Source organism: Odocoileus virginianus, chromosome 29, assembly GCF_023699985.2.
Source record: "Odocoileus virginianus isolate 20LAN1187 ecotype Illinois chromosome 29, Ovbor_1.2, whole genome shotgun sequence".
NCBI lineage: Eukaryota > Metazoa > Chordata > Mammalia > Artiodactyla > Cervidae > Odocoileus > Odocoileus virginianus.
This window is the reverse complement of record NC_069702.1, coordinates 2,267,843-2,295,158: the sequence shown is the minus strand read 5'-3', so window position 1 is coordinate 2,295,158 and position 27,316 is coordinate 2,267,843. Positions and strand designations below refer to the sequence as shown.

General features: G+C 45.6%; 1 protein-coding gene across 3 annotated transcripts in view; it reads left to right on the top strand.

Moving 5' to 3' along the window:
* Window positions 1-27,316, top strand: part of LNX1 (ligand of numb-protein X 1) — a 194,577-nt gene that overhangs the window by 61,963 nt on the left and 105,298 nt on the right. For all 3 annotated transcript variants that reach the window (XM_070458046.1, XM_020911316.2, XM_070458047.1), the window contains one exon: window positions 24,025-24,516. In XM_070458046.1, the coding sequence (XP_070314147.1) occupies window positions 24,125-24,516 (392 nt within the window). In that variant the 5' untranslated portion in view covers window positions 24,025-24,124. The remainder of the gene's footprint in view (window positions 1-24,024; window positions 24,517-27,316) is intronic.

Here is a 27,316-nt window from a genome sequence, read left to right as displayed (position 1 = left end):
GCAAGATGGGGTAGGGGAAAAGTGAAAGTCACTCAGTCATGTCCAACCAGTCATGGCCAACTCTTTGCGACCCCATGGACTGTAGCCCGCCAGGCTCCTCTGTCCATGGAATTCTCCAGGCCAGAATGCTGGAGTGGGTAGCCATTCCCTTCTCCAGGGGACCTTCCCAACCTAGGGATGCAACCCAGGTCTCCTGCATTGCAGGCGGATTCTTCACCATCTGAGCCACCAGTGTAGGGGACTAAGAGGTAAAAACCAGTGTATTTAAAATAAATAAGGAAAAAAGATATATTGTACAGCACAGGGAAATATGTCTGTGATTTCGTAAGAACTTCAAATGGAATAAAATATAGAGACTAAAATAACATTGCAAATCAACTATACTTCAATTTTTTGAAAGTTGTTAAAATGATAAAAGTAAATAAACTTTCTTTTTTAACTCTTTTATAGGCAGCTATTGGAAGGGGGTGGGAGGAGGGGCCCAGGAAGCAACCAGGCATAGAAATTCAGATCTGTCCTTGGGGCTGGACACATGCCATGCTCAGAAAAGAAAGTAAATTCCAGTGGGCAAATTGCTTTAACTGATTCATTTGTCCACCCAGAGACGCCACCTACCTGCTCGCGGGTATTCAGGTGAATGACAGGTGGGCGGGGCCTACTGACTGGGTCGATAACTAAGGTCCCAGCAATGTTTTATCTGTCGAGGCTCCTGTGATGTCACACATTTCCCGGTCTCCATCGACCAATGCCCTCCTCCTTCCTCTAGGCACCTGTAGGACGGAGGTGGAGGCCGGTTACTGCTGGGGCAGGCCAGGGAGTTGCTGGACTCAGCCACAGGCGTGAGAACCGCTGGGGTGCTGCCTCTGAGAGCCCCGGGCAGCACTTGGAAGGGTGAGCTGAAACCCTGCTTGTTCCTCCCTGGACGTTTAGACCGTGGACCCCTGACGGATCTGAAGGAAGAATGTGAGTGAAAAATAGAAGCTGAATGGTTTAGCCCTGGGTGTTTGTCCCAGAGGGAGAAGTTCTTTTTGAAAGGAAAGAGATGCCTTTGACATTTTGGATGCAGAGGAAAATTCTCCCAGGTCAGATATTTAATCCTTTTGGTTTCTCTTAATCATTAATCCAGCCTCTGCTTGTCTGGGAAGTTGAACTGATTATTATTGTTTTTAAACTCTGAGGTGGAGTGGGTACTTTTTTTCTGAAACTTCAAGATGCAGACCTGTATAGTCTGTGTTCGGAGGGGGCTGAAATCAGAGTTGACTTATTTTCCCTTGCTTTCGGCATTCACCAGAGGCAATTTCCATCTAAACCTGTGAGATGACCTTAATTATTCCCCCCCGCCCCCCTCTGAAAATCTGTTCCTCCGGCAGGTAAATTCTATTGCCCTTACTCAGAAGCCTGCACTCCAGTCTTCTTCCCTCTTTCTTCTCTAGAGAAGTCTACTGTTTTCTTTGTCCTTTATTCTTTTTAAAACTGCTTCACAGACTTGGATTAGAATTGTTTACATTCAGACCCTGAGTTGGCTGCCTGCTGACCTTTGGCTAAAGTAAAGATCATTTCCTCAGTGTTTACAAGAATATAAATTCAGGTCTGATACGTAATTTTTTGGAACTCTTCCATTTTTTTTTTTTCCTCTCTACCTTTTCTTTGCAAATATACCAAGGAGACTGTTCTGCCAGGACCTTTCTTTCTTGAGTAATTTTACCTCTAGGATCCATTTTGTTTTCTTAATCCTGACCACACAGACTGTTACCACTTCTGTTCTGGAAGGTCCAGTAGCCACACACACTCTCCACCCAATACTGTTGTTAGAGGAAAAGAAACCATCTCCAAACCTGGCTCCCTACTGGGATGAGCTGGAAAACGGGGAGAAAAGTCAACCTGTGAGGGAGGCATTTCATCCTGGATTCCTTCATGGGCTATTTTTCTGAGATTTCAGTTAGCCAGGGAATAATCTGTTAGGAGTATTCCTATTCCTATAAATATTCATATTCATCCACCCAGAAATTCAAAGTACATGTCAATTCTCCTAGAGTATACATTGACACGAATTGAGAACACTTTAGTCTCAGGCGCTTGCTTCTCCCCCGAGACGCTGCCTCGAGCATGTTGCCAGTCCCTCTCACTCCTCGGAGGTTCGCGTTGCTCCTCGGCTGACTTTTGAGTCTGCCCTTTTCCCCTGAGCCTTCTGTTTGGGTGGCGGTGGCTTGTCCTTCACCAATAGCCTCACTTGATTCAGAGTTTTGTCAGCACAAGAGAGAAAAAGATCTCTTAGATCCTACATCTTCTGGATAGAATTGTGTCCTTAAAGTCACAAACCTCTCCACGATACTTCCTTCCCTCTGTGGGCTGTGGTTCATTAGGTCTCTGCATAGTAGGTAATGTATGAGTAAACCAATCATTTTATCACTATATGTCAGGGCTCCTGACTATTAAAGGAACAAAGCTATGGATACTACGCCCCCAGATATATGAAAAAAAAAAAATTACAGAGACTGGAATTCAGAGTCAGGTGATTTAGAATGCAACTGGTATCTTGGCTAGTGTGTACATGAGTTTTGTTCACAGGGATGAAAAGATCCACAGTGGTTCCCTTCCTGTAGTAACTCCATCCCTTGGTTAGGTGTAAAATGGCTTGATTGAAAACTATACAGTCTCTTCCATTTACATCTTCCTTATATTACTTCTCTCAGCCCCTGTTTCCTCATCGGTAAAGCAAGAACTAATAATCCCAACAATATAAGATGGTCCTGAGAAGTACATGAGGTAACATATATAGAGCAGCTAGTGGTTAGTGCCTGGTGTCAAGTGGGTGCCAAGCAAAGGCTAGATCCAGCCTTCCTGAGGGTATTTATCTGGATTGCTAGAGGAAATAGTCTGACCTTTCTGAGATAAAAGGTCTAATGTGGTTGCAATTGTTAGGAACCCTGATAGTTCTTGTTATGGTTATTAGTTGTAAGTAATTAACACCGATGTTCACAGTGCAGAGAAAGGAAACAGGCAGGAGGGAGGAAAACGCTTAAACTGTGTCTTTAAACAGGCCAGGCAGACTGGTGTCTGCCGTTCTCCCAGGCCAGCTTTAGGAGCTGCTAGCCATGTTGTTACTGCTGCCTTTTTGCTCCTCGAGACTCTCATCCCTGTACAACAGCCCCATAAAATGTGGTCCTCTGCAGGCTTTCGGGGGAAACATTCTGTTGGCATTTTTGCAGTCTGACTTGGCAGACAGCCCTCTCTGCTTTCAATTGTGTTATCTCCAGGGCAGACTGGTGCTTGGTCTCCTCCAGTCTTGCAGGTAAACAAACACCCTTGGTTGCAGCCTGGTGAGCTGCAGGGCTAAGTCCCTGGGAGGAGGAGCCTGCCCTGGACTGAGGAAGGGGAATGGGGAGGTCCTGCGGATATGATCATCCCCTTAGTAGACCGTCGTGTGCCCTTTGATGACCTTGAGCCATTGCGTGAGGGCAGGCATGTTCCCAGTGCCCTGGAGCTTCTCCAGGTCTCATCTTATCCTGAAAAGATAACGTTCCTTTTCATCATCAAGAGAAAGGTAACCACCTAGTGGGTTGAGATCAGGGGTTCACAACCTTGAACTGATTACTAGCTTGCTCAGTGGAACCTGGAGATGCATCTCAACCTCCCCATCCATCAGTTTCCATATTTACCTTTTCCCCCAAAAGGGACGTCAATGTGTTGTGTTTCACATCCCCAGGCCCCATAACAGAAGTTGGATGGGCGGTGCACCTATGTGAGTAGGTCAGGTTGACTGCAGGGGAGTGGCCATATGCCTCATTAGGAAATATTAGTCTTATTTATTGAATTCTAGGTGGAATGATGCTACTGTATTAGAACAGTGGCCTGTTCTTTGCCACCAGTCTCCCTGAGTTCAAAACCCATCTCTACCTCCTACTAGCCTTGTAACCTGGGATGGGTTATTTAACCTCACTTTACCTCAGCTATTAAGAAAATTGTGAAGCTGAAATGCATTGAAATGTTTAAAGTGCTTAGAACAGTTCTTGGCACAATGTCAACTATTATTTTCTTGAAAGGAAGGCACACTGGCTAGAATCAGTCAGATCTGGGCCAGTTCCATCAGGTAATTATCAAACTAAATCAGTAATTGAATATCTCTTTGTCTCAGTTTCATCATCTGGAAAACAGAATACTTACCAAACCCAGTGCTATTGTGAGGAATAACTGAAATGGTTTCATATAAAATGCCTGCTATATAGAAAGCACTCAATAAGTGTTAAATTCTGTAGTATTAGAGGAAACAATTATTATATTGGATATAGCTAGACTTCCTGGGTCATGCCACAGTTTGGGTATAATAATGATTGAAACAGTAGTAAATTGAGAACCAAAGACTCTCTGAGCCAAACAGATTTCCCAAAAGGCCCCCAAAGGCTTAGAAGGAGAATCTGGTAACAAAGATTATTGATATCTTGTTTATCTTGGAGTTCCCAGCTAGAGGTGCTGTCAGCTGAAATGCCTGGTCCTTTGCAGAACTGTGGGTAGTAGAATTCTGCGATGCAAATAAACAGTGGGGTTTCCTGGAGTGGTGATTCCTGGCTTCCAGCATCTCCTTTTTAGATTTGAATTCCTCACTTAAAGTAGAGAAGATAAGGTCTGCTAGGATTCTGACTACTTAAAAGGCCATTCTGTACGATGCTGCGAGAGGGGACTTAGGAGAGAGACTCTAAAATGTATCCTCCCCCTTGCCTCAGCATTTGTGGACTCTCTGGTGTACATAACTCGTCCTGATATTTGTGTGCAGGCAACGCATAGACTCACTTTTATGTGGGTGGCAAATTTATTGTTCTCTGACAGGGCCTCTAAGTAACATGGGCTTTTCAAAACCTTGGAAGGAAGACTACATCACTCTTTCTGGGTTAATAGGATTTAACCATCTATTATCTCCAAAGAATAAAGGTTTACATGAAAGACATGCAAATTGCAAAGCACAAAAACTGCACTGGGCTGAAATAAGAAACAGAAAATGTTGATTCTCCTCTATAAACATCTTCCATTCATCTTTTCCTCTCCTTTGGTTCTAAGATGAGGACAACACAGTGACCTGTTGCTTACCCACAGATATATTTCAGATCAACATAAGGCAGAACTTTCTAAGAACTAGAGTTGTCTAAAAATCCAGTAGACTGTCTTGTAGGGCAGTGAGTTCCCTGTCTGAAGGTGATTGTTTTATATATTTATAAATATTTATATATTTAGTACCTAGTACAATGGCAACCCACTCCAGTATTCTTGCCTGTAAAATCCCATGGATGGAAGAACCTGGTAGGCTACAGTCCATGGAGTCCCAAAGAGTCAGACATGACTGAGCAACTTCACATGTTTACTGGATGAATGAATGACAAAGAAGATTTGCATCTCTTTAGCAGCACATACCGCTCATCTGTACAATAAGGATTTAATCACTGATCTTATAGGGTCATTCTAAAGATTAACTGAGAAAATACATGAAAAGTATCCAACATAGTATCTTGCACTTAGTGAACTGCTCATTAAATAATAATAATTATGTTTTATTTTACATTATAAAATATAATCTAAAAAGGAGGAGAGAGAAGGGATTCCTGGGATTCAAGTAGAGGAGAGACAAGATGACCCCCAAATTTGAGATTTGTGGTTTTCTACTCCTGTTCTCTTCACCCTGCCCTGCTGTGTCTGCCTTTCCAAAAGAATACCTCGTCTCCTCCCCCACCCTCCCTTGGGTTTAGGGAGCCACACTTTGACATGGTGGATTGACGATACGCTTCTGTCAGTGGCTAAGTTCTGCCCCAATTAACCAGAGATTTTTTTAATATATATCATTAGTATGTGACTTAGAATGTGTGGACTTCACTTCCACCATTATTTTCCAGTGACTCTTAGTTGCTTCTTATGTTTGATGCATTTGTCACAGGGACAGAAAAGACTTCACCAATAGCAGAGTGGAAACTCTACAAGAATTTTCTTTAATAGCCTCTTGGCATGGAGCGTGGCAATAACACATATGATGGTGAGGTCTAAATATGTCATTGCTATCTATTGAGATGATTTACATAACTTGCTTATGACTGCTCTCACAGTCACGTGGCCTTTTGTGACTAGTACACTACATGTTTGGGCTCTAGCATACTCACGTTAACACGAGTCATCTGGTGTTTTCAGATTCCTCATTAACTATTATCATTATGCTTGTCTTATGCCTTCCACAACACATGCAGAAATTCAGCTATTCTACCTGTAGCTCTTTTTTCTCCCTTGAAGCCCTAGAAATTTGGTTTAACAGTCATCTCTGGAGACATCTGTGTTCTTGCTTAGCTATGGGTTAAAAGAAAATTAGGTTTTTATACTAGAGCAGAACTGCTATCCAGAAGTATGTATTAATAGATGTCTAAATGGCTGCCACTCACAATATTGTCCCTAAATCCTGTAGAGAAGCATTGGAAAGATCATGGGGAATGTGTACCCCCTTCTGGGTATACAGAGCCCTGTATTCATTTCCTATTGCTGCAGTAATGAATTACCACACACTTGGCATCTCAAAACAACATGAGTTTATTTCTTCACAATTCTGGAAGCTAGAAGTGTGAAATCAAGGCATTGGCAGAGCCCTGCTTCCACTGGAAACTCCAGAAAAGGATCCTTCTTTGTCTCTTTCAGCTTCCGTGCCTCCTGGTGCCCCAGGCTTGTGGCTGCTTCATTCCAACCTAGGTCTCCACATCACCGACTCACCGTGTCTTCTGTGTCTCCACGTCACCGTCTCCCCCGTGCCTTCTCTGTCTCCGCGTCACCGTCTCCCCCGTGTCTTCTCTGTCTCCGCGTCACCGTCTCCCCAGTGCCTTCTCTGTCTCCACGTCACCGTCTCCCCGTGTCTTCTCTGTCTCCGCGTCACCGTCTCCCCCGTGTCTTCTCTGTCTCCGCGTCACTGTCTCCCCCGCGTCTTCTGTCTCCGCGTCACTGTCTCCCCGTGTCTTCTCTGTCTCCGCGTCACCGTCTCCCCCGTGTCTTCTCTGTCTCCGCGTCACCGTCTCCCCCGTGCCTTCTCTGTCTCCACGTCACCATCTCCCCGTGCCTTCTCTGTCTCCGCGTCACCATCTCCCCCGTGTCTTCTCTGTCTCCGTATCACTGCCATCTCCCCGCGTCTTCTCTGTCTCCGCGTCACCGTCTCCCCGTGTCTTCTCTGTCTCCGCGTCACCGCCATCTCCCCGTGTCTTCTCTGTCTCCACGTCACTATCTCCCCCGCGTCTTCTCTGTCTCCGCGTCACCATCTCCCCGTGTCTTCTCTGTCTCCGCGTCACCGCCATCTCCCCGTGTCTTCTCTGTCTCCGAGTCGCCATCTCCCCGTGTCTTCTCTGTCTCCGAGTCACCGTCTCCCCGTGCCTTCTCTGTCTCCGCGTCACCGTCTCCTCCGTGTCTTCTCTGTCTCCGCGTCACCGTCTCCCCCGCGTCTTCTCTGTCTCCGCGTCACCGTCTCCCCGTGTCTTCTCTGTCTCCGCGTCACCGCCATCTCCCCGTGTCTTCTCTGTCTCCGAGTCGCCATCTCCCCGTGTCTTCTCTGTCTCCGAGTCACCGTCTCCCCGTGCCTTCTCTGTCTCCGCGTCACCGTCTCCCCCGCGTCTTCTCTTTCTCCGCGTCACCGTCTCCCCGTGCCTTCTCTGTCTCCGCGTCACCGTCTCCCCGTGCCTTCTCTGTCTCCGCGTCACCGTCTCCCCGTGCCTTCTCTGTCTCCGCGTCACCGTCTCCCCCGCGTCTTCTCTTTCTTCGCGTCACCGTCTCCCCGTGCCTTCTCTGTCTCCGCGTTACCGTCTCCCCGTGCCTTCTCTGTCTCCGCGTCACCGCCGTCTCCCTGTGTCTCCTCTGTCTCCGCGTCACCGTCTCCCCCGTGTCTTCTCTGTCTCCGCGTCACTGTATCCCCGTGTCTTCTCTGTCTCCGCGTCACCGTCTCCCCCGTGTCTTCTCTGTCTCCGCGTCACCGTCTCCCCGTGTCTTCTCTGTCTCCGCGTCACTGTATCCCCGTGTCTTCTCTGTCTCCGCGTCACCGTCTCCCCCGTGTCTTCTCTGTCTCCGCGTCACCGTCTCCCCGTGTCTTCTCTGTCTCCGCGTCACTGTATCCCCGTGTCTTCTCTGTCTCCGCGTCACCGTCTCCCCCGTGTCTTCTCTGTCTCCGCGTCACCGTCTCCCCGTGTCTTCTCTGTCTCCGCGTCACTGTATCCCCGTGTCTTCTCTGTCTCCGCGTCACCGTCTCCCCCGTGTCTTCTCTGTCTCCGCGTCACCGTCTCCCCGTGTCTCCTCTGTCTCCGCGTCACCGTCTCCCCCGTGTCTCCTCTGTCTCCGCGTCACCGTCTCCCCCGTGTCTCCTCTGTCTCCGCGTCACCGTCTCCCCGTGTCTTCTCTGTCTCCGCGTCACCGTCTCCCCCGTGTCTTCTCTGTCTCCGCGTCACCGTCTCCCCGTGTCTTCTCTGTCTCCGCGTCACCGCCATCTCCCCGTGTCTTCTCTGTCTCCGCGTCACCGTCTCCCCGTGTCTTCTCTGTCTCCGCGTCACCGTCTCCCCGTGTCTTCTCTGTCTCCGCGTCACCGCCATCTCCCCGTGTCTTCTCTGTCTCCGCGTCACCATCTCCCCCGTGTCTTCTCTGTCTCCGTATCACTGCCATCTCCCCGCGTCTTCTCTGTCTCCGCGTCACCGTCTCCCCGTGTCTTCTCTGTCTCCGCGTCACCGCCATCTCCCCGTGTCTTCTCTGTCTCCACGTCACTATCTCCCCCGCGTCTTCTCTGTCTCCGCGTCACCATCTCCCCGTGTCTTCTCTGTCTCCGCGTCACCGCCATCTCCCCGTGTCTTCTCTGTCTCCGAGTCACCATCTCCCCGTGTCTTCTCTGTCTCCGAGTCACCGTCTCCCCGTGCCTTCTCTGTCTCCGCGTCACCGTCTCCTCCGTGTCTTCTCTGTCTCCGCGTCACCGTCTCCCCCGCGTCTTCTCTGTCTCCGCGTCACCGTCTCCCCGTGTCTTCTCTGTCTCCGCGTCACCGCCATCTCCCCGTGTCTTCTCTGTCTCCGAGTCGCCATCTCCCCGTGTCTTCTCTGTCTCCGAGTCACCGTCTCCCCGTGCCTTCTCTGTCTCCGCGTCACCGTCTCCCCCGCGTCTTCTCTTTCTCCGCGTCACCGTCTCCCCGTGCCTTCTCTGTCTCCGCGTCACCGTCTCCCCGTGTCTTCTCTGTCTCCGCGTCACCGCCATCTCCCCGTGTCTTCTCTGTCTCCGAGTCGCCATCTCCCCGTGTCTTCTCTGTCTCCGCGTCACCGTCTCCCCCGTGTCTTCTCTGTCTCCGCGTCACCGTCTCCCCCGCGTCTTCTGTCTCCGCGTCACTGTCTCCCCGTGTCTTCTCTGTCTCCGCGTCACCGTCTCCCCCGTGTCTTCTCTGTCTCCGCGTCACCGTCTCCCCCGCGTCTTCTGTCTCCGCGTCACTGTCTCCCCGTGTCTTCTCTGTCTCCGCGTCACCGTCTCCCCCGTGTCTTCTCTGTCTCCGCGTCACCGTCTCCCCCGTGTCTTCTCTGTCTCCGCGTCACCGTCTCCCCGTGTCTTCTCTGTCTCCGCGTCACCGTCTCCCCCCGTGTCTTCTCTGTCTCCGCGTCACCGTCTCCCCGTGTCTTCTCTGTCTCCGCGTCACCGTCTCCCCGTGTCTTCTCTGTCTCCGCGTCACCGTCTCCCCCGTGTCTTCTCTGTCTCCGCGTCACCGTCTCCCCCGTGTCTTCTCTGTCTCCGCGTCACCGTCTCCCCCGTGTCTTCTCTGTCTCCGCGTCACCGTCTCCCCGTGTCTCCTCTGTCTCCGCGTCACCGTCTCCCCCGTGTCTCCTCTGTCTCCGCGTCACCGTCTCCCCCCGTGTCTTCTCTGTCTCCGCGTCACCGTCTCCCCGTGTCTTCTCTGTCTCCGCGTCACCGTCTCCCCGTGTCTTCTCTGTCTCCGCGTCACCGCCTCCCCCGTGTCTTCTCTTCCTCTGTCTCTAAAAAGACACTTGTCATTGGATTTGGGGTAAATCAGAAAATCCAGGATGATCTCATTTTAAGATCTTTAACTTAATTTTATCATCAAAGACAAGACCCTTTTTCTAATAAGGTCACACTCTCAGGTACTAGGAGTTAGGATGTGGGCATATCTTTGGGAGGGACATTCCTACACATCGGCCCCTCCCACTTCTTAGGATGAAATTCCTTATCTACTCGGAGATTGAAATATTGGGCAAAGTACAGGCAGGGAGAAACAGAATTGGCAACCTTCACCACTACCATTATTTATTCCTGTGTTCAAAGTTCAAAATACAGTTGTTAAGTGTTTTATATGCTAAAGACCTGCTGAACCTTTTCAGTCATAGTATGATGAATCTACAAAAACAAATCAGTGACGGTCATCCTAGGTTGCTTTAACAGATAGGTGGTATTCTTGCTAAGGAAGTGATTCCTCCACTCAACCCTGAGTCCATCATTGGGTCATCCCCCGGCATGTCATAAAGAGGATTCTTGCTCTTGGTGAGAATCTAAGACTGTCACCCAACTCAAATCCCTGTGACTTCTTAATAATTTTAAAATCTCAGTCATGTGGGAACACCAGACACCAGAGGGTGGATTCCTTTTCCTTGAAGAATTTGCTCAGTTTCTTCCTTCTACCTGGATTTCTTCCAACTTGCCCAAATTTCATTTATCTTTCGTGACCCTCCCTGAGGACAATCTGTTCCAAGAACTTTCCTTGACTGTTCTGAGCCACACCACACTGCTTTCTCACTCTTTTCCTCCACACTTGTTCCTGGCTCCTATTTTGGAGGACCATACTTATTGTGTGTTTTCTTACACTGTTTTGTTTGTTTGTTTATTTTTATATGAAAGCTCCATTTTCTTAATTAGACAAACTCGTTGAGGATGAAATTGAATTGCCTATGGGAACTCCCACAGAAATGCAAACAAGTGTCAGGCATGTAAGAGGTAAATACCTACACAGTTGAAACAGTAGAGACATATTGAGCACTTAAATATCTTCCTTCACCTTGTCCTTTCTTCCTTTAACCTTGGTTATATGTTAAAAAAAAAAAAAAAAGCATTTCCTAAGTATGTTTAGGCTACCCACTCCAGTATTCTTGGGCTTCCATGGTAGCTCAAATGGTTAAGAATCCACCTACAATGCAGGAGACCTGGGTTCAATCCCTAGGTTGGGAAGATCCCCTGGAGGACGGCATGGCAACCCACTTCAGTGTTCTTGCCTAGAGAATCCCCAGGGACAGAGGAGCCTGGTGGGCTGTGGTCCATGGGGTCACAAAGGGTCAGACACGACTGAGCGACTAGCACAGAGCAGCACAAGTATGTTTTTCAGCCGTGAGTGTAAGAAGGCCAGTCTGCTTCCTCACCATACTTCTCATCGGACATCAGCCCTGCCCAGGACCCTGTGGCAACTGACTGCAAGGGCCATGAGCCGCTGGTCAATGCAGAATATTCTGCCTAGATTTTGCTGTTGGCAGGGGTCAGTTCCATCTCAGTATGTTGGTAGACCAGGAAGTGGAAGGATGTCTTTTATGGGCCAGAGTTCTTACAAACAAACCCAAGTTTGAAAGGTGTGCCCTGACACCCCAGGGGAAAGGCAGTAAAGTTTTCTGACAAGATAGACAAAGCTCCTCTCCAAGAGGAGCTGGCAAAAGTCCATCACTGACATCTAAAACTTGAATTTCTTCTCATTTAACACTCCCTTTGTTTTTCCCACTTTCTGAACATCTCCTCAGTTATTGACTCCAGATATAGCACATGTTCTCCTTTTAGTTCAATTTTCCTTTAATTTCCTGACTATAGTTCAACCTCTCTAAAGACCATTTGTATTTTTTTTTCTGTCTTTTATAGTGTTGGCAACACTATACAGACAGGTGTCATTTACAGACTGCGTTAATGAATTACTCTCTCTCTTAGAGACTGGTGATTTAGATATTAAGTAGGAGCAGAGCTAACCCTGACCTATGTAGCCCATACACACCTGCCCTCCCTCTGTCCCCTCTCTTTCCCCTGCAATGCATATGGTGCCCCCGTCTCCCCACCTCCACTTCCAACCCAGGCTCTTGGTTTGAAGATAGTTTTTATCTGGTGCATGACTATTTTTATTCAGATCACTAAAGTACCTGGAAACGGAAGTGTAAGTCACTTAGTCGTGTCTATCTCTTTGCAGCCCCATGTACTGTAGCCCGCTAGGCTTCTCTGTCCATGGAATTATCCAAGCAAGAATACTGGGGTGGGTTGCCATGCCCTTCTCCATGGCGTCATTCTGACCCAGGGATTGAACCCAGATCTCCTGCATTACAGGCACATTTTTTACCATCTGGGTCACCAGTGTGCTAAGTTGCTTCAGTCATATTTCTGAGCCAGCAGGGAAGCCCATCAAAGCCCCTAATTTCTCCCCACTACAAATGTAAGTTAAGGTATAGCCCCCAGAGCATTTGTCTAGCCTCTTATATATCTTAATTCAAAGTTGGTATTTATAAAAAAAAAAATGATGGCACTTTGATACCTGCAAGTCTCACACAATTTATCCATAATTTAACATGTAACTATAAATTTACATTGTTTAATATAGAAAGAATGAAGCAGGGCAAAGGCTAATAGAGTTTTGCCAAAAGAACACACTGGTCATACCAAACACCCTCTTCCAACAACACAAGAGAAGACTCTACACATGGACATCACCAGATGGTCAATACCTAAATCAGATTGATTTTATTCCTTGCAGCCAAAGATGGAGAAACTCTATACAGTCAGCAAAAACAAGACCGGGAGCTGACTGTGGCTTAGATCATGAACTCCTTATTGCCAAATTCAGACTTAAACCGAAGAGAGTAGGGATAACCACTAGACCATTCAGGTATGACCTAAATCAAATCCCTTATGATTATACAGTGGAAGTGACAAATGGATTCAAGAGATTAGATCTGATAGACAGAGTGCCTGAAGAACTATGGACAGAGGTTCGTGACATTGTACAGGAGGCAGGAGTCAAGACCATCTCTAAGAAAAAGAAATGCAAAAAGGCAAAATGGTTGTCTTAGGAGGCCTTACAAATAGCTGTGAAATGAAGAGAAGCGAAAAGCAAAGGAGGAAAGGAAAGATATACCCATTTGAATGCAGAGTTTCAAAGAATAGCAAGGAGAGATAAGAAAGCCTTCCTCAGTGATCAGTGCAAAGAAATAGAGGAACACAACAGAATGGGAAAGACTAGAGATCTCGTCAAGAAAATTAGAATACAATGGAAAAAAGACAACCTCTTTAACAAGTGGTGCTGGGAAAACTGGTCAACCACCTGTAAAAGAATGAAACTAGAACACTTTCTAACACCATACACAAAAATAAACTCAAAATGGATTAAAGATCTAAATGTAAGACCAGAAACTATAAAACTCCTAGAGGAGAACATAGGCAAAACACTCTCTGACATAAATCACAGCGGGATCCTCTATGACCCACCTCCCAGAATTTTAGAAACAAAAGCAAAAATAAACAAATGGGACCTAATGAAACTTAAAAGCTTTTGCACAACAAAGGAAACTATAAGCAAGGTGAAAAGACAGCCCTCAGATTGGGAGAAGATAATAGCAAACGAAGCAACAGACAAAGGATTAATCTCAAAAATATACAAGCAACTCCTCCAGCTCGACTCCAGAAAAATAAATGACTCAATCAAAAAATGGGCCAAAGAACTAAACAGACATTTCTCCAAGGAAGACATACAGATGGCAAAAAAACACATGAAAAGATGCCCAACATCACTCATTATCAGAGAAATGCAAATCAAAACCACAATGAGGTACCATTACACACCAGTCAGGATGGCTGCTATCCAAAAGTCTATAAGCAATAAATGCTGGAGAGGGTGTGGAGAAAAGGGAACCCTCTTACACTGTTGGTGGGAATGCAAATTAGTACAGCCACTATGGAAAACAGTGTGGAGATTTCTTAAAAAGCTGGAAATAGAACTGCCATATGACCCAGCAGTCCCACTTCTGGGCATACACACTGAGAAAACCAGATCTGAAAGAGACACGTGTACCCCAATGTTCATCGCAGCACTGTTTATAATAGCCAGGACATGGAAGCAACCTAGATGCCCATCAGCAGACGAATGGATGAGGAAGCTGTGGTACATATACACCATGGAATATTACTCAGCCATTAAAAAGAATTCATTTGAATCAGTTCTAATGAGATGGATGAAACTGGAGCCCATTATACAGAGTGAAGTAAGCCAGAAAGATAAAGACCATTACAGTATACTAACACATATATATGGAATTTAGAAAGATGGTAAAGATAACCCTATATGCAAAACAGAAAAAGAGACTCAGATGTATAGAACAGACTTGTGGACTCTGTGGGAGGAGGCGAGGGTGGGATGTTTCAAGAGAACAGCATTGAAACATGTATATTATCTGGGGTGAAACAGATCACCAGCCCAGGTTGGGTGCATGAGACAAGTGCTCGGACTTGGTGCACTGGGAAGACCCAGAGGGAACGGGTGGAGAGGGAGGTGGGAGGGGGGACCGGGATGGGGAATACATGTAAATCCATGGCTAATTCATTTCAATGTATGACAAAAACCACTGCAATGATGTAAAGTAATTAGCCTCCAACTAATAAAAATAAATGGAAAAAAAAAAGAAAATTAGAGATACCAAGGGAACATTTCATGCAAAGATGGGCACAATAAAGGACAGAAATGGTATGGACCTAACCTCACCCTCTTAATACCTAGAAGATATTAAGAAGAGGTGGCAAGAATACACAGAAGAACTAGCCAAAAAAGATCTTCATGACCCAGATAGTCAAGATGCTATAATCACTCACCTAGAGCCAGACATCCTGGAATGTGAAGTCAAGTGGGCCTTAGGAAGCATCACTACAAACAAAGCTAGTGGAGGTGATAGAATTCCAGCTGAGCTATTTCAAATCCTAAATGATGATGCTGTGAAGGGGCTACACTCAATACGCTGGTAAATTTGGAAAACTCAGCAGTGGCCACAGGACTGGAAAAGTTCAGTTTTCATTCCAATCCCAAAGAAAGGCAATGCCAAAGAATGCTCAAACCACTGCATAATTGCACTCATCTCACACGCTAGTAAAGTAATGCTCAAAATTCTCCACGCCAGGCTTCAATAATATGTGAACCGTGAACTTCCAGATGTTCAAGCTGGTTTTAGAAAAGGTAGAGGAACCAGAGATCAGACGGCCAACATCTGTTGGATCATCGAAAAAGCAAGAGAGTTCCAAAAAAAATCGTCTACTTCTTCTTGACTGACTATGCCAAAGACTTTGACTGTGTGGATCACAACAAACTGTGGAAAATTCTCAAAGAGATGGAAACACCAGACCACCTGACCTGCCTCTTGATAAACCTGTATGCAGGTCAGGAAGCAATAGTTAGAACTGGACATGGAACAACAGACTGGTTCCAAATCAGGAAAGGAGAACGTCAAGGCTGTTATTGTCACCCTGCTTATTTAACTTATATGCAGAGTACATCATGAGAAACGCTGGGCTGGATGAAACACAAGCCGGAATCAAGATTGCCGGGAGAAATAGCAATAACCTCAGATATGCCATAGGACACCACCCTATGGCAGAAAGTGAAGAACTAAAGAACCTCTTGATGAAAGTGAAAGAGGAGAGTGAAAAAGCTGGCTTAAAACTCAACATTCAGAAGACTAAGATCATAGCATCTGGTCCCATCACTTCATAGCAAAGAGATGGGGAAACAATGGAAACAGTGACAGACTTTATTTTGGTGGGCTCCCAAGAATCACTGCAGATGGTGACTGCAGCCATGAAATTAAAAGGCACTGCTCCTTGGAAGAAAATCTATGATCAACCTAGACAGCATATTAAAAAGCAGAGACATTACTTTGCCAACAAAGGTCCATCTCACCAAAGCTATGGTTTTTCCAGTAGTCATGTATGGATGTGAGAGTTGGACTAGAAAGAAAGCTGAGTGCCGAAGAATTGATGCTTTTGAACTGTGGTGTTGGAGAAGACTCTTGAGAGTCCCTTGGACTGCAAAGAGATCCAAACAGTCTATCCTAAAGGAAATCAGTTCTGAATATTCATTGGAAGGACTGATGCTCCAATATGTTGGTCACCTGATGGGAAGAACTGACTCATTTGAAAAGACCCTGATGCTGGGAAAGATTGAAGGCAGGAGGAGAAGCGGACAACAGAGGATGAGGTGGTTGGATAGCATCACTGACTCAATGGACATGAGTTTGAGTAAACTCCAGGAGCTGGTGATGGACAGGGAGGCCTGGCGTGCTGCAGTCCATGCGGTCGCAAAGAGTTGGACACGGCTGAGTGACTGAACTGAACTGAATAGAGTTTGCCCTGACTTTGGCAATTTCTTTCCCCCGATAATCTAATTTAGGTGTTGAAGCCAGAGCCAGGGCAGTGGTTGGACTGATAATCATTGTAGAAAGGGAGGCAAGGCCATTGGTGTTACAGGAATTTATCGGCATTGTCCCACCCTTTTGCTCAGAGGGTGAATATATGGTCTTCACATTCCAAAACTATGTTCCTGACTATGTCTGTGATCTGTACTGTCTCTGTACTGAGACATGGCCACAGTGACCAGTTCGAAACCAGTTCTGCAGCCATTCTGCCCTGCGGAGCTTCATCCAAATTTTAAAGCATCATCAACAGCAGGAAAACCTTAAGGTCAGTTTCTTTTTTTTTTTTTTAAGGCTAATTCTTTTTTTTTTTTTTAATTTTAAAAGTTGAAGTGTAGTTGAATCACAATATCATGTTAGTTTCAGGTATATAACACAGTGATTCAGTTTTATATATATATATGTATATTCTTCCTCAGTTTCTTTTACCTTATAGGTTATTAAAAATATTCAGTATAATTCCTTGTGCTATACAATAGATCCTTGTTGGTTATCTGTCTTATATATAGTGGTGCATATGTGTTAATCCCAACCTCCTAATTTATCTCTGCCCCAAGTAGGGCCAAGTGTCACATTGTTTGTGTAGCAATAGTGCGTACAGTGTCCTTCCTTGAGAGAACTGTTTCTATTACTTGAATGGGCTCTCTTATATACCCACAAAACAAAGCTCTTTCAGGATTCAGTTGTTTTGTGATTGTTTTGGGGACCTGGCCTTAGGTTACATTTTCTTCCTCTCATTTGAAGGAAGTTCTTCTTCCTGCCTCATGAACCCATCAGCAGATTGCTTACCTGGTGCCTCTATCAAGCATGTATCAATACAACGATCAGTCAGATCAGTTTAGACCTTGGTTAAAATTTAGTGGTGCACCTGTGACAAGGTTGTAATTCTTCGCTTTTGCCATTGCACCTGACTGGGAATCAGGGCAGGTACAAGGAAAATATCGAGACCCACAGAGGTGGTTGGAAGCAGAGCTGAGTCCTAACCGTGGCCTCAACACACAGCTCTCTCTACCTGAGTCTCTGAAATAACAGCAGTGACAGGGCCATGGGTCAGTGAGCAAATGCAACACTTACCTTTGGGTGTTAATTTTAAGGGGACCCGCAAAACCCTGGTAATTGTGATAAGTACTGTTTTAATGCATTATTTTAAAAAAACAAAATTAATACAAAAATCCATGATGAGCAAACAATTAACATTTAAATAAACACAAGGATCAGTAGCTCAAGTTATCTAAAGATTATTTAAGGTTATCACTTAATCAAAAGAAATTGTCAAACAGCAGTTTCCTCAGTTGAAAATCAGACAAAAGAATAGGTAGATTTTTGAAAATAGTCTTGCTGGGCTTGCTTCCTTTAAAGCCAGGAAAGTGAAACTATGGGGAAAAAATTTTGTTTTTAGTATAAGTAAAATACTTAAAATAATGTTGTACATTTAATATATGTGTTTTTCATGTTTTCCATGTTTTTTCAACTATCTTAATGATCTAGGGGAAATTAACCATTAAAAAATACATATGTATATCAGGACTCATATCTCCTTTGGCCTTAGGCTGCAACATAGGGACTTCCTCGATGGCTCAGTGGTAAAGAATTCGCTTGCAATGCAGGAGATATGAGACATGGGTTTGATCTCTGGGTCGGAAAGATCCCTTGGAGGAGGAAAGAGCAATCCACTCCAGTATTCTTGCCTGGAAAAATACCCCATGGATAAAGGAGTCTGGCGGGCTACAGACCATGGGGTTGCAAGAGACAGACATGACTGAGTGACTAAGCACACACTACAAATTGCAACGTGGACCACATAACGCTGGTGGGATAAGTGTGTCTGTTATTTAGGGATGTCTTCAGTGGATTTTTTCCTGTGTTTGTCATAGGCTAAGTAGGAATTTTCTATAAGCAATGCTTTCTGGCAGATAAATGGAAAAGCCTAATGTTCCAAGGTGACTGGCTAGGAAGCCTCCTTAGGTACACTTTCCTTCTCAAGCACTTGTGCATCTTCTTCTTTTTTAAAGCAGCTGGACAGGAAGAGGTACAGAGCATTTGGAGTTGCAGAATTTCTAGTTTATTCCATCACCTGCCCCTTCATCAGCTGCCCTTGGCCCTGTTTTCATTTTTTCATTAATAGTGAATTTCAGTGAAAGCTCATCAGTGTTTATCCTCTGGATGGGAAAAATTAACTCAGATTTACCATTTTTTAAAAGTGGTTTCCATTGCCCTTGTGTTATGTATGTCAGGATATTGTAAAATACCAAAAGTTGTCAAAATAAAGGAATGCTTACAAACAAATGGGAGAGCCCCAAATTCCCCAAATACCATTCATTCTTCAAATCAGATTATATGCTGAGAATTCCAGTACTGGAACTGTTTGGCCATTAAGGACTTTATTTTGTTTATAGAAATCTAGCTAATGCCAGTAAATAGCATTGCATTTTCTAAACTGCTCCAAGCCCTTGCTTTTGCTTTTTAAAGCATCTACTTCTCTACTTCATTAGCCTTAATTTTTTTTCACTTCTGTGGCCAAGAATTACTAATAGCTTCCGTCAGGGCTCAGTGTAACGTGTAACGTTCCCTGCTCATCTCCGGCAAGACTGCAGTAACAGCCAAGGTGTGCATTGCCACCAAGAAAGCAGACAGAGGCAGTCTCTGGCTATGGGAGCAGTTGGTTACTCTCATTTCACTCTGTCTTGGAGGCTGTCCATGCATTGCGGGACGTACACTGATACGTTTAGAGCTTGCTTTAAAAGAGTGTGGTCAGGCTCTTGGAGTCTGGAAACCTGAAGGATCGTCGGACACACCTGAGGCTACTGAAGCTATGGGGAGACTTGGGGGCTGTCTTCAAATAACTGAAATGGATTTAAGGAATTAGATATGCTCTAAATGGCACCCGTGAAGGGGTTAGGTGAGTTCCAGAGAGAAAAAAATTTGGTCAATATGTAGACTTTCCCTCCCTAATAGGTTGTTATTATTTAGTCGCTGGGTTGTGTCTGACTTTTTGTGACCCCAAGGACTGTAGCTCACCAGGCTCCTCTGTCCTCAGGATTTCCCAGGCAAGAATCCTGGAGCAGGTTGCCATTTCCTCTTCCAGGGGGTCTTCCTGATCTAGGGATTGAACCTGTGTCTCCTGCATTGGCAGGCTCCCACTGAGCCACCAGGGACGCCCACATCCCGAGTAGTTATTTATCCTTTAACTGGAAGTTTTTGTCTTTTGACTACATTTACCCACTCTAACTCTCCCCCCACTCTGGTGACTACAAATATGATCTCTTTTTTCCCAAGTTTGTTTGTTGAAGTATAACACCATGCTAGTTCCTGGTGCAGCAGGCAGTGACTCAATATTTCTATACATTACAAAATGATCACCACAATAATCTGGTTACAATATGTTACCACATGAAGATATTATATCATTATTGAGTATGTTATTTTATAAAATATGAAACGCCTTCATTTTGTAGCTGGAAGTCTGCACCTCTTAATCGCCTTCCTGAAGGCTGTTCTTAAGGCTCCTAAGTTTCCAGTCTATTGAATTTTCCAGTGCAGGTGACAATGTACATACAACGTCTAATGAACCTCTTGGTTGCAGATGGTGCTGACTCACATTTGCTCTGAAATGTATCTTTGTTGTCAACCACAGATGTTTAGAATTTCAAAGTTAGGTAGAAGAACTTGTGGACAGATTTCAGGCAAGATGAAGTAGTGGGAAAGGAAGCAGGGAATAAGGACAAACAGAGGTGGACATTGTTATTTTTCCTGGCACTTCCTGGCATGACCCTGGTGGACTGCACATCTCTGTAAACATCCCCTCAGGCTTCTATTCTACCCCAACTCAGAGGCGAGGAGGAAGGAGGGTTCCGAAGTCACCACAGTGCTGTGTCAAGGCAGAGTGAGATATCCACCCCACCCCCATACACATACTCAAGGAAGGAATCGACTTCCTGCTTTTTCTCACTCCAAACTGCAAAAAAGCCACCTTGCATATCCTTTTCTCCTTACCCCAGCTAGGACCAGACTGCTCACAGCTGACATAGAGACTAACCTGTATGGACAGACCCTCCTGCTCGCTCTTAGGGGACAAAAGATTTTGCCTTTTAAGCCTTAATGAGTTTCTATAATTTCTTCTCAGTTCATCAGCAAGGCACATATATGTCCAAAAACATGACACATCATACATATTTATAAGATGTAAACTGGAAATAAGAAACATCAAGTAAATTATATTAATCATGCTTTTAAAAGTCTACCTATTTCTTTTTTTGGAACCCAAACTGCTTTTTTAGCCAATTCTCTCATAATCTGTGTCTATTCATATGGGCTTTATTTAGTCTAAAGCAAAGTTGAAAAATATATACAGCAGTGTTTACATTAATATTATACGAAGAATCTGGTTTACTCACAAGAGTAAGTGCCAGGGAATTCAAATTGCTCTCAGATAAAAAAGAATGAAAAGAAAAACAAATTGGTGTTGGAGCTAAAACCTGCCATTTTTGCTTACTCCAATCCACTTATCCTGTCTTAGGCATTTTAGCACTCAGTAAAGTCAAAAAATCTTTTTATTCAGAGATCTTGGAAAACTCCATCTGCAATGGGGCCTACAGGGATTTTTAACCTTATAATTTCCTGGGGCTCTTTTATTTGGTTCAATTCTTGGGTCAGGAAGATCCACTGGAGAAGGGAAAGGCTACCCACTCCAGTACTCTGGCCTAGAGAATTCTATGGGATCTCAAAGAGTCGGACACGACTGAGTGACTTTCACTTTCCTTTTTACTTTTTTTGGATCCTGACTGTTCCTAGACAGATGCTGGAAGAAAAGTAGCAATGTTGTGAAGAGCGGTAAGGAGTTATGAGCCCCTGCTGGTTTGTTCTTTTTTGGTGTAACTGGCAAGTTACTTACCTACTACACCCATTTTCCTCATCTGTTAAATTAAAAACAAAATCCCTGGGGATTTGTAAGGATTAAATAACATAATCATATATATACATATATATATATAGGCCCCAGAAAAAAAATTTCCCCAAAGCCAACCACTCTAAAATACTTCAAGAAAACACCTCTATTATATCAGCACAGAACCATAGGACTCTGTTTCTGAAAGGGATTTCATAGTATCTAGTCCGGAGGATTTTTTAGTTTTTGTTTTCCTTAAGCCATGGTCCTTTGAGCTGAATCTTATGAGAAAGCTAATGTGTGAGATGAAAGTGGAGCTGGGTCTGGGCGGAGTGGAAAATTGGACGCAGCCTGCCATCCCCCTTCCCTTCCCTAGAAGAGCCTGAGGCATCTGACACACCTTGCAGAGCAAAGCGAGAAAACCAAACATCTCGTCCAATTCCACCTTTTCACCAATCAGGAAACGGCCCAGAAATGTGACATTGTTGTCACAGTGGTCGGAGCAGAGCTACCAGCTGCATTCCTATCACCTTCCGTTCAGCACAATGAGATAGAATATTTGGGAGTATCTGACCCAACTCTGAGTGCTGAAGACATAGGGTTTTAGTTCAAAATTATGTGACCTTTTTTCCCTATAGCAGATGATAGTCTTTTAGATGGCCCATTTCCATTTTCATGTTTATTTTTGAACTGTTTTTCATGCTACTGAAAGCATTTCCTGTGTGGTTCTAGTATCTTCTCTGAGCCTTGAGGACAAATAGCAGCTGTGTAGGTTTCTATGAAGTTTGACTATAAACAGCTTCACCCCCTCCCGTATCCCCTACCTTTGCCTCCTGTGATCTCTTCTGATGCTAAATAAAAGCCTGTGATTTCTACATGCTTTCACATTTGGGGCACTTTACTTCTACCTCTTGACCAGAGTGTTCTTCAAGGCTTATTAACACAGTGCAGAAATGTAAGCTGATTCAGTACGAGTTTGAAGTCAATGTATTTTCTTTTTGAGATAAGGCTATGTTTGTACAAACAACCTCAAACTTTATTTGGAAAAGAAACAAACTGTAAGGCAGTTTATGACTGCTGTGCTGTTTCTAAACATGGTCAGTTTGCTGTTAGGAGATTCATCTGTCTTTATGATTCTGCGGAAAACTTAAAGTCATTTTAGTTACTTTCGGAAAAGAAGAAAGTTGAGTTGAGGGTTGGGATACCACAGGATTCTTCATTGTCATGAGTGTTGACCCTGAGTCCCCTAATGCTGACCTGTCTGCACTGCTTACCGAGGTTTCCCAGTACTGGGTCATGTCCCATCCCCTGGGAAGGTCTGGGGACTCCAAGAAGGTAGGCATCTCCTTTAAAGCTCTCTTGAAGGTCCCCCACACAGCCAATTTGCTACCTAGCGCAAGACTGGTGCTCACAAAATGCTTATTGAAATCAGATGTTTATGATTATCATTGTCACTAATCTCACACTACTGCAGCTCATTAATAAAAAATATTGAAGGCAAAGAAAAAATATTGACTGATCAGGAGACTTTCCTAGATGTTGATCAGACATGTTGAAATCTCCATTTTAAACTCCTATACCAAAGGAAAATTAGCTTCCTTGGTGGCTCAGATGGTGTAGAATCTGCTTGCAATGTGGGGGACCCAGGTTCAATCCCTGGGTTGGAAAGATCCCCTGGAGAAAGAAATGGCAACCCATTTCAATACTCTTGCCTGAAGAATTCCATGGACAAAGGAACCTGGCATGTTACAGTCCATAAGGTTGCAAAGAGTCAGACACAATTGGGCGACTCTTTCACTTTGCACCAGTGGAAAATACATAGTGTGATAATAGTTTGAAAATATATGTATAATTGAATGAAAGAGAACTATGAGAGCAAAGCAAAAAGACCTGTGAGGGGAACTATAGCTTTCAGTTTCCAGGCCAAATGAGCTCAGCTAGAGACAGAATGACTTCAGTAACAAATATATGTAAGAATAGTTAATACTTACTGGGCACTTACTGTATTTCAGGCATAATTCTAAGGAGTTTTATGCCTCACGTGTCATTTACTCCTCACAACACCCCTCTGAGATAGGCCATTATAGTATTATCTCCACTTTACAGACATGGAAACAGGGACTTAAATCATTGGTGCGCAGTGGTGGTAGGATTGGCCCAGGCAGCGTGGCTCCGGAAACACCTTTACCACGAAGTAACTGAATAAATGAAATGCACGCAGAAGAAAACAATGCTTTCATCATCATAGAAATACGACTGCCTCAGCAGCTCTTATTTCTTCTCAGATGATTTAGTTGAAGACTATGAGGTGTCCTTTATTTTCTGGGTTTTAGAGAAAGGTAGTGAAGAGAGATAAGAGAAAGCCATCAGCACATTAACTTTTTCTTCTTGTCGTGATCTGGCAGAGAACTTCACAAATCACTCGTCTGTTTTGTTAGGGCCTGTTTCTGGACATTCTCAGATTTCTCTGAAATAATTTTCACTGCACTAATATGAGGACATTAGAGGTAAGTATTATTCCTGCTAAGATAGGCAGTTAAGCTGAGGCATAAGGAAGCCAGGCTTTAGGCTGTCAGTCAGTCACCAGGTGGTCACTCGGCCCAGGCCTTCCTAGTTGCGGCTCAGTTCTGTCCTCTGGCAGCACCGCTGACGTCCATAACCAAGATAGATCAGCAGTTCTCTGTCTCTTTCAGGTTTGTGGATGGCTCCTAGAAGCTCTTGACTTACTCTGGAGGAAATACTGTTTTCCTGGGCTGGTTTCCTGTCTTACTGCTCCACCCACTCCCGTTGACCATGAACCAGCCAGACCCGGCTGAGGACCCGGACCCCAGCCCCGCACCCCTGTGTGTGGTGTGTGGCCAAGCCCACTCCCCCGAGGAAAACCACTTCTACACCTACACGGAAGACGTGGATGACGACCTCATCTGCCACATCTGCCTGCAAGCTCTTCTGGACCCTCTGGACACTCCATGTGGGCACACGTACTGCACCCTCTGCCTCACCAGCTTCCTGGTGGAGAAGGACTTCTGCCCCGTGGACCGCAAGCCCCTGGTTCTGCAGCACTGCAAGAAGTCCAATATCCTGGTCAACAAGCTCCTCAACAAGCTGCTGGTGACCTGCCCGTTCTCGGACCACTGCACCGAGGTGCTCCAGCGCTGCGACCTGGAGCGTCACTTTCAGACGAGGTAGGGAGGGGCTGCCCTTGCGGCCCAGTGGTCAAGAACGCGCCCGCAGTGCGGGAGACCTGGGTTCGGTCCCTGGGTTGAGAAGATCCCCTGAAGAAGGGGAAGGCTACCCATTCCAGTATTCTGGCCTGGAGAATTACAGGGACTGTATAGTCCCTGGGGTGGCGAAGAGGCGGACACGACTGAGCGCCTTTCACTTTGACTTTCTAGGGAGGGGCTGCCCCTCGGCCAATCCTGAGAGCCCCCGTCCTCACGGCTGCTGCTGCAAGGGCTGGGTGCTCCCGGAAAGGCCTGTTTCTTTACCTTCTGCTTTGCAGCCAGTGAAAGGATTCATTCAAAACAAGAGATGAGGCGTTCTGGCTGTGGTTCGGTGTGAGGAAACAGCGCGCGGTAGAGTTGCGGGGTGTGAGTGTGTGTGGGTGTGTGTTTATACAGTGGGAAGGTTTTCTGGTAAAATATAAATAACATTTGCCATTTTAAGCATTTTTAAGTGCGGCTCAGAGACGTTAAGTACGTTTACACTGATGTACAATCATCACCAATAACCATTTCCAGGGTTTTTTTCATCTTCCAGAACTAAAACTTCATATCCATTTTAAAAATTAAAATAAAACCCCCCTCATTCCTTCCTCTCCAGCCACTGGCAGCCACCATTCTGCTTTCTGTTTCCATGAGTTTGACTGCTCTAGAAACCTCATATAAGAAGCACCGTTCAGTATTTGCTCTTTTGTGACTGGTTTGTTTCATTTGGGTGCATCTGAAATGTGAAAGATACTGGAGAAGCTAATGAGCAGCTTTCTCATCTCATTTTGTGAGGCTTCAGGTTCCCAAAAAGATATTCTGGAGGGCATTGCTTGCCTTTTTATGTAAGAAAACAAATCCCTCCCAATTTGTCCCATGATTTGCTCTGTAGGAGAAATACCAAAGCCCAGCTACCCTTTGAGGAGACACAAGGTATTTTCAACTAAGTCTTTAAGAGGAGAAACTTACAAAACTTTTGTCCTTCTAGTGATTTGTTCTGCAAGGTTTTCAGCACAGGTGTGCACACTGATGCAGAAGTGTGGTGTGACTCCTCCCGCGGGTGGTCAACACCGCCCGTTCCACCATCTCCCTCTTATTTCACCCACTCACACTGTTGTGTTCCTGAGCGCACTTCTTGTGGACAGCCTCGGGGGTGGCCCCGGGTCTCAGCGCAGGAGTTCCTCTCTTAGAGCGTCTGAGGTGCTTAATAAGACATGAAAGTAATACCAGAGTTATTTTGTAAGAGGAAATTTGGAAACTGGTATTTATCTTGGTTCCTGTTGTGACAGGGGCGAGAGGCAGGTGCGGGTGTTTTTTTTCTAAAGGTCACATTCCTTAAGCCCTGAATCTGAGTCTTTATCTTTGGGGACATGCAGAATCTCTAACATGGAAGTTTGCATCCAAAGCACCCGCCTGGGTATAATGCTTCATATATGTTTTCCATAGTAATTACGTTGATGAACATACTTCCCCCCCCCAGATGTTGAGCCAGATGCATCTATGTCAGGTTCGTGAGTTGCCTCTGACCCTCTGTGATCTCAGGTGTGTAAGCTAGGATGTGCCCGGAAGGAAGCATGGCCAGAGGAGAAGGGGTAAGGGTGTCTGTGTGTGACCTTTGCTGTAAGTTTTGCCTGGATGGGGAGGCGTGGCCTGCAGGGCAGTGGGTCTGGGGTCAGAGATGAGGTGGATGCAGACAGATGCTGACATAGGGCCAGGGCCGAGACTGCAGCCACGCCAGCTCGAAGAGGTGAGGAGCAAGAGGAGGAGAAAAGGCCCTGGGAGACCGCCCTGCCCTTTCCCATGTTGCCTGCTTTGCCGTTTATATAACACATTTGTGTTTGGGAGCTGTATGCAATTCCTGCTGCTGCTGTAACAAGCGATCACAAACTCAGTGGCTTAAAACAATGCCAAGTGCGTTACCTTCCAGTTCCAAGTATTCGAAGTCCAACACAGGTCTCACTGACGTCAAGGTGTTCGGAGGCTGGTTCCCTTTGGCTCTGGGGAGAGTCTCTTTCCTTGCGGCCTCCAGCTTCCAGAGGCCCCTGCTTTCCTTGGCGTGTGGCCTCTTTCTCCATCTTCAAAGCCAGCAGCCTAGAATCTCTCTCTCTTCTCTCCTTTCCCTCTTTCCCTTCTCTCTCTCTCTCCCCTCCTTCCATCACCACATCTCTTTCTATGACTCTGATCCGCCTGACTTCCTTATATAAGGACACCTGTGATGACACTGGGATCCACTCAGTGAATCCACCTGGATAGTTCAGGCTCCTTTCCTCATCTCAGGATTTATTTAGTTGCATCTGTAAGTCCCCTTTGCCGCGTGAGGTGACACATTCACAGGTTCTGAGGATGAGGAGGCAGACTGCTTTGGGGAGGGGCGTGGTCAGTATTCTACACTACTGGAGTTTTGCAGGGGAGGGACAGAGGACAGAGACGAGGAGAGAAATAGAAGCGCTCTGAAGAGAGAGAGTGAAATAAGCAGCCCTTCCTCCTCCCCTCATCAAGCACTGACGTGGGGCCAAGAATATCCCTAAGAACTGGAATAAGATAGCACGTGGAGCTGAGAGCAAGGCTGGAAAGAAGTGGTTCCGGGGGAGGTCTGCAAAGAGACTGGTGGGGTGGGGGGCTTCTGGGGTCTAGGAGAGAGATGACTCAAGTGCACCTCAGCTGCCCACACCGGCTGCATGACCCCACACCTCAAGGAAGTCCGGGAGAAAGGTCTGCTGAACGCTCAGCGCATAACGAGATGTGCAGAGCTGATGGAATTCACAGGTCTGAGCCGTGG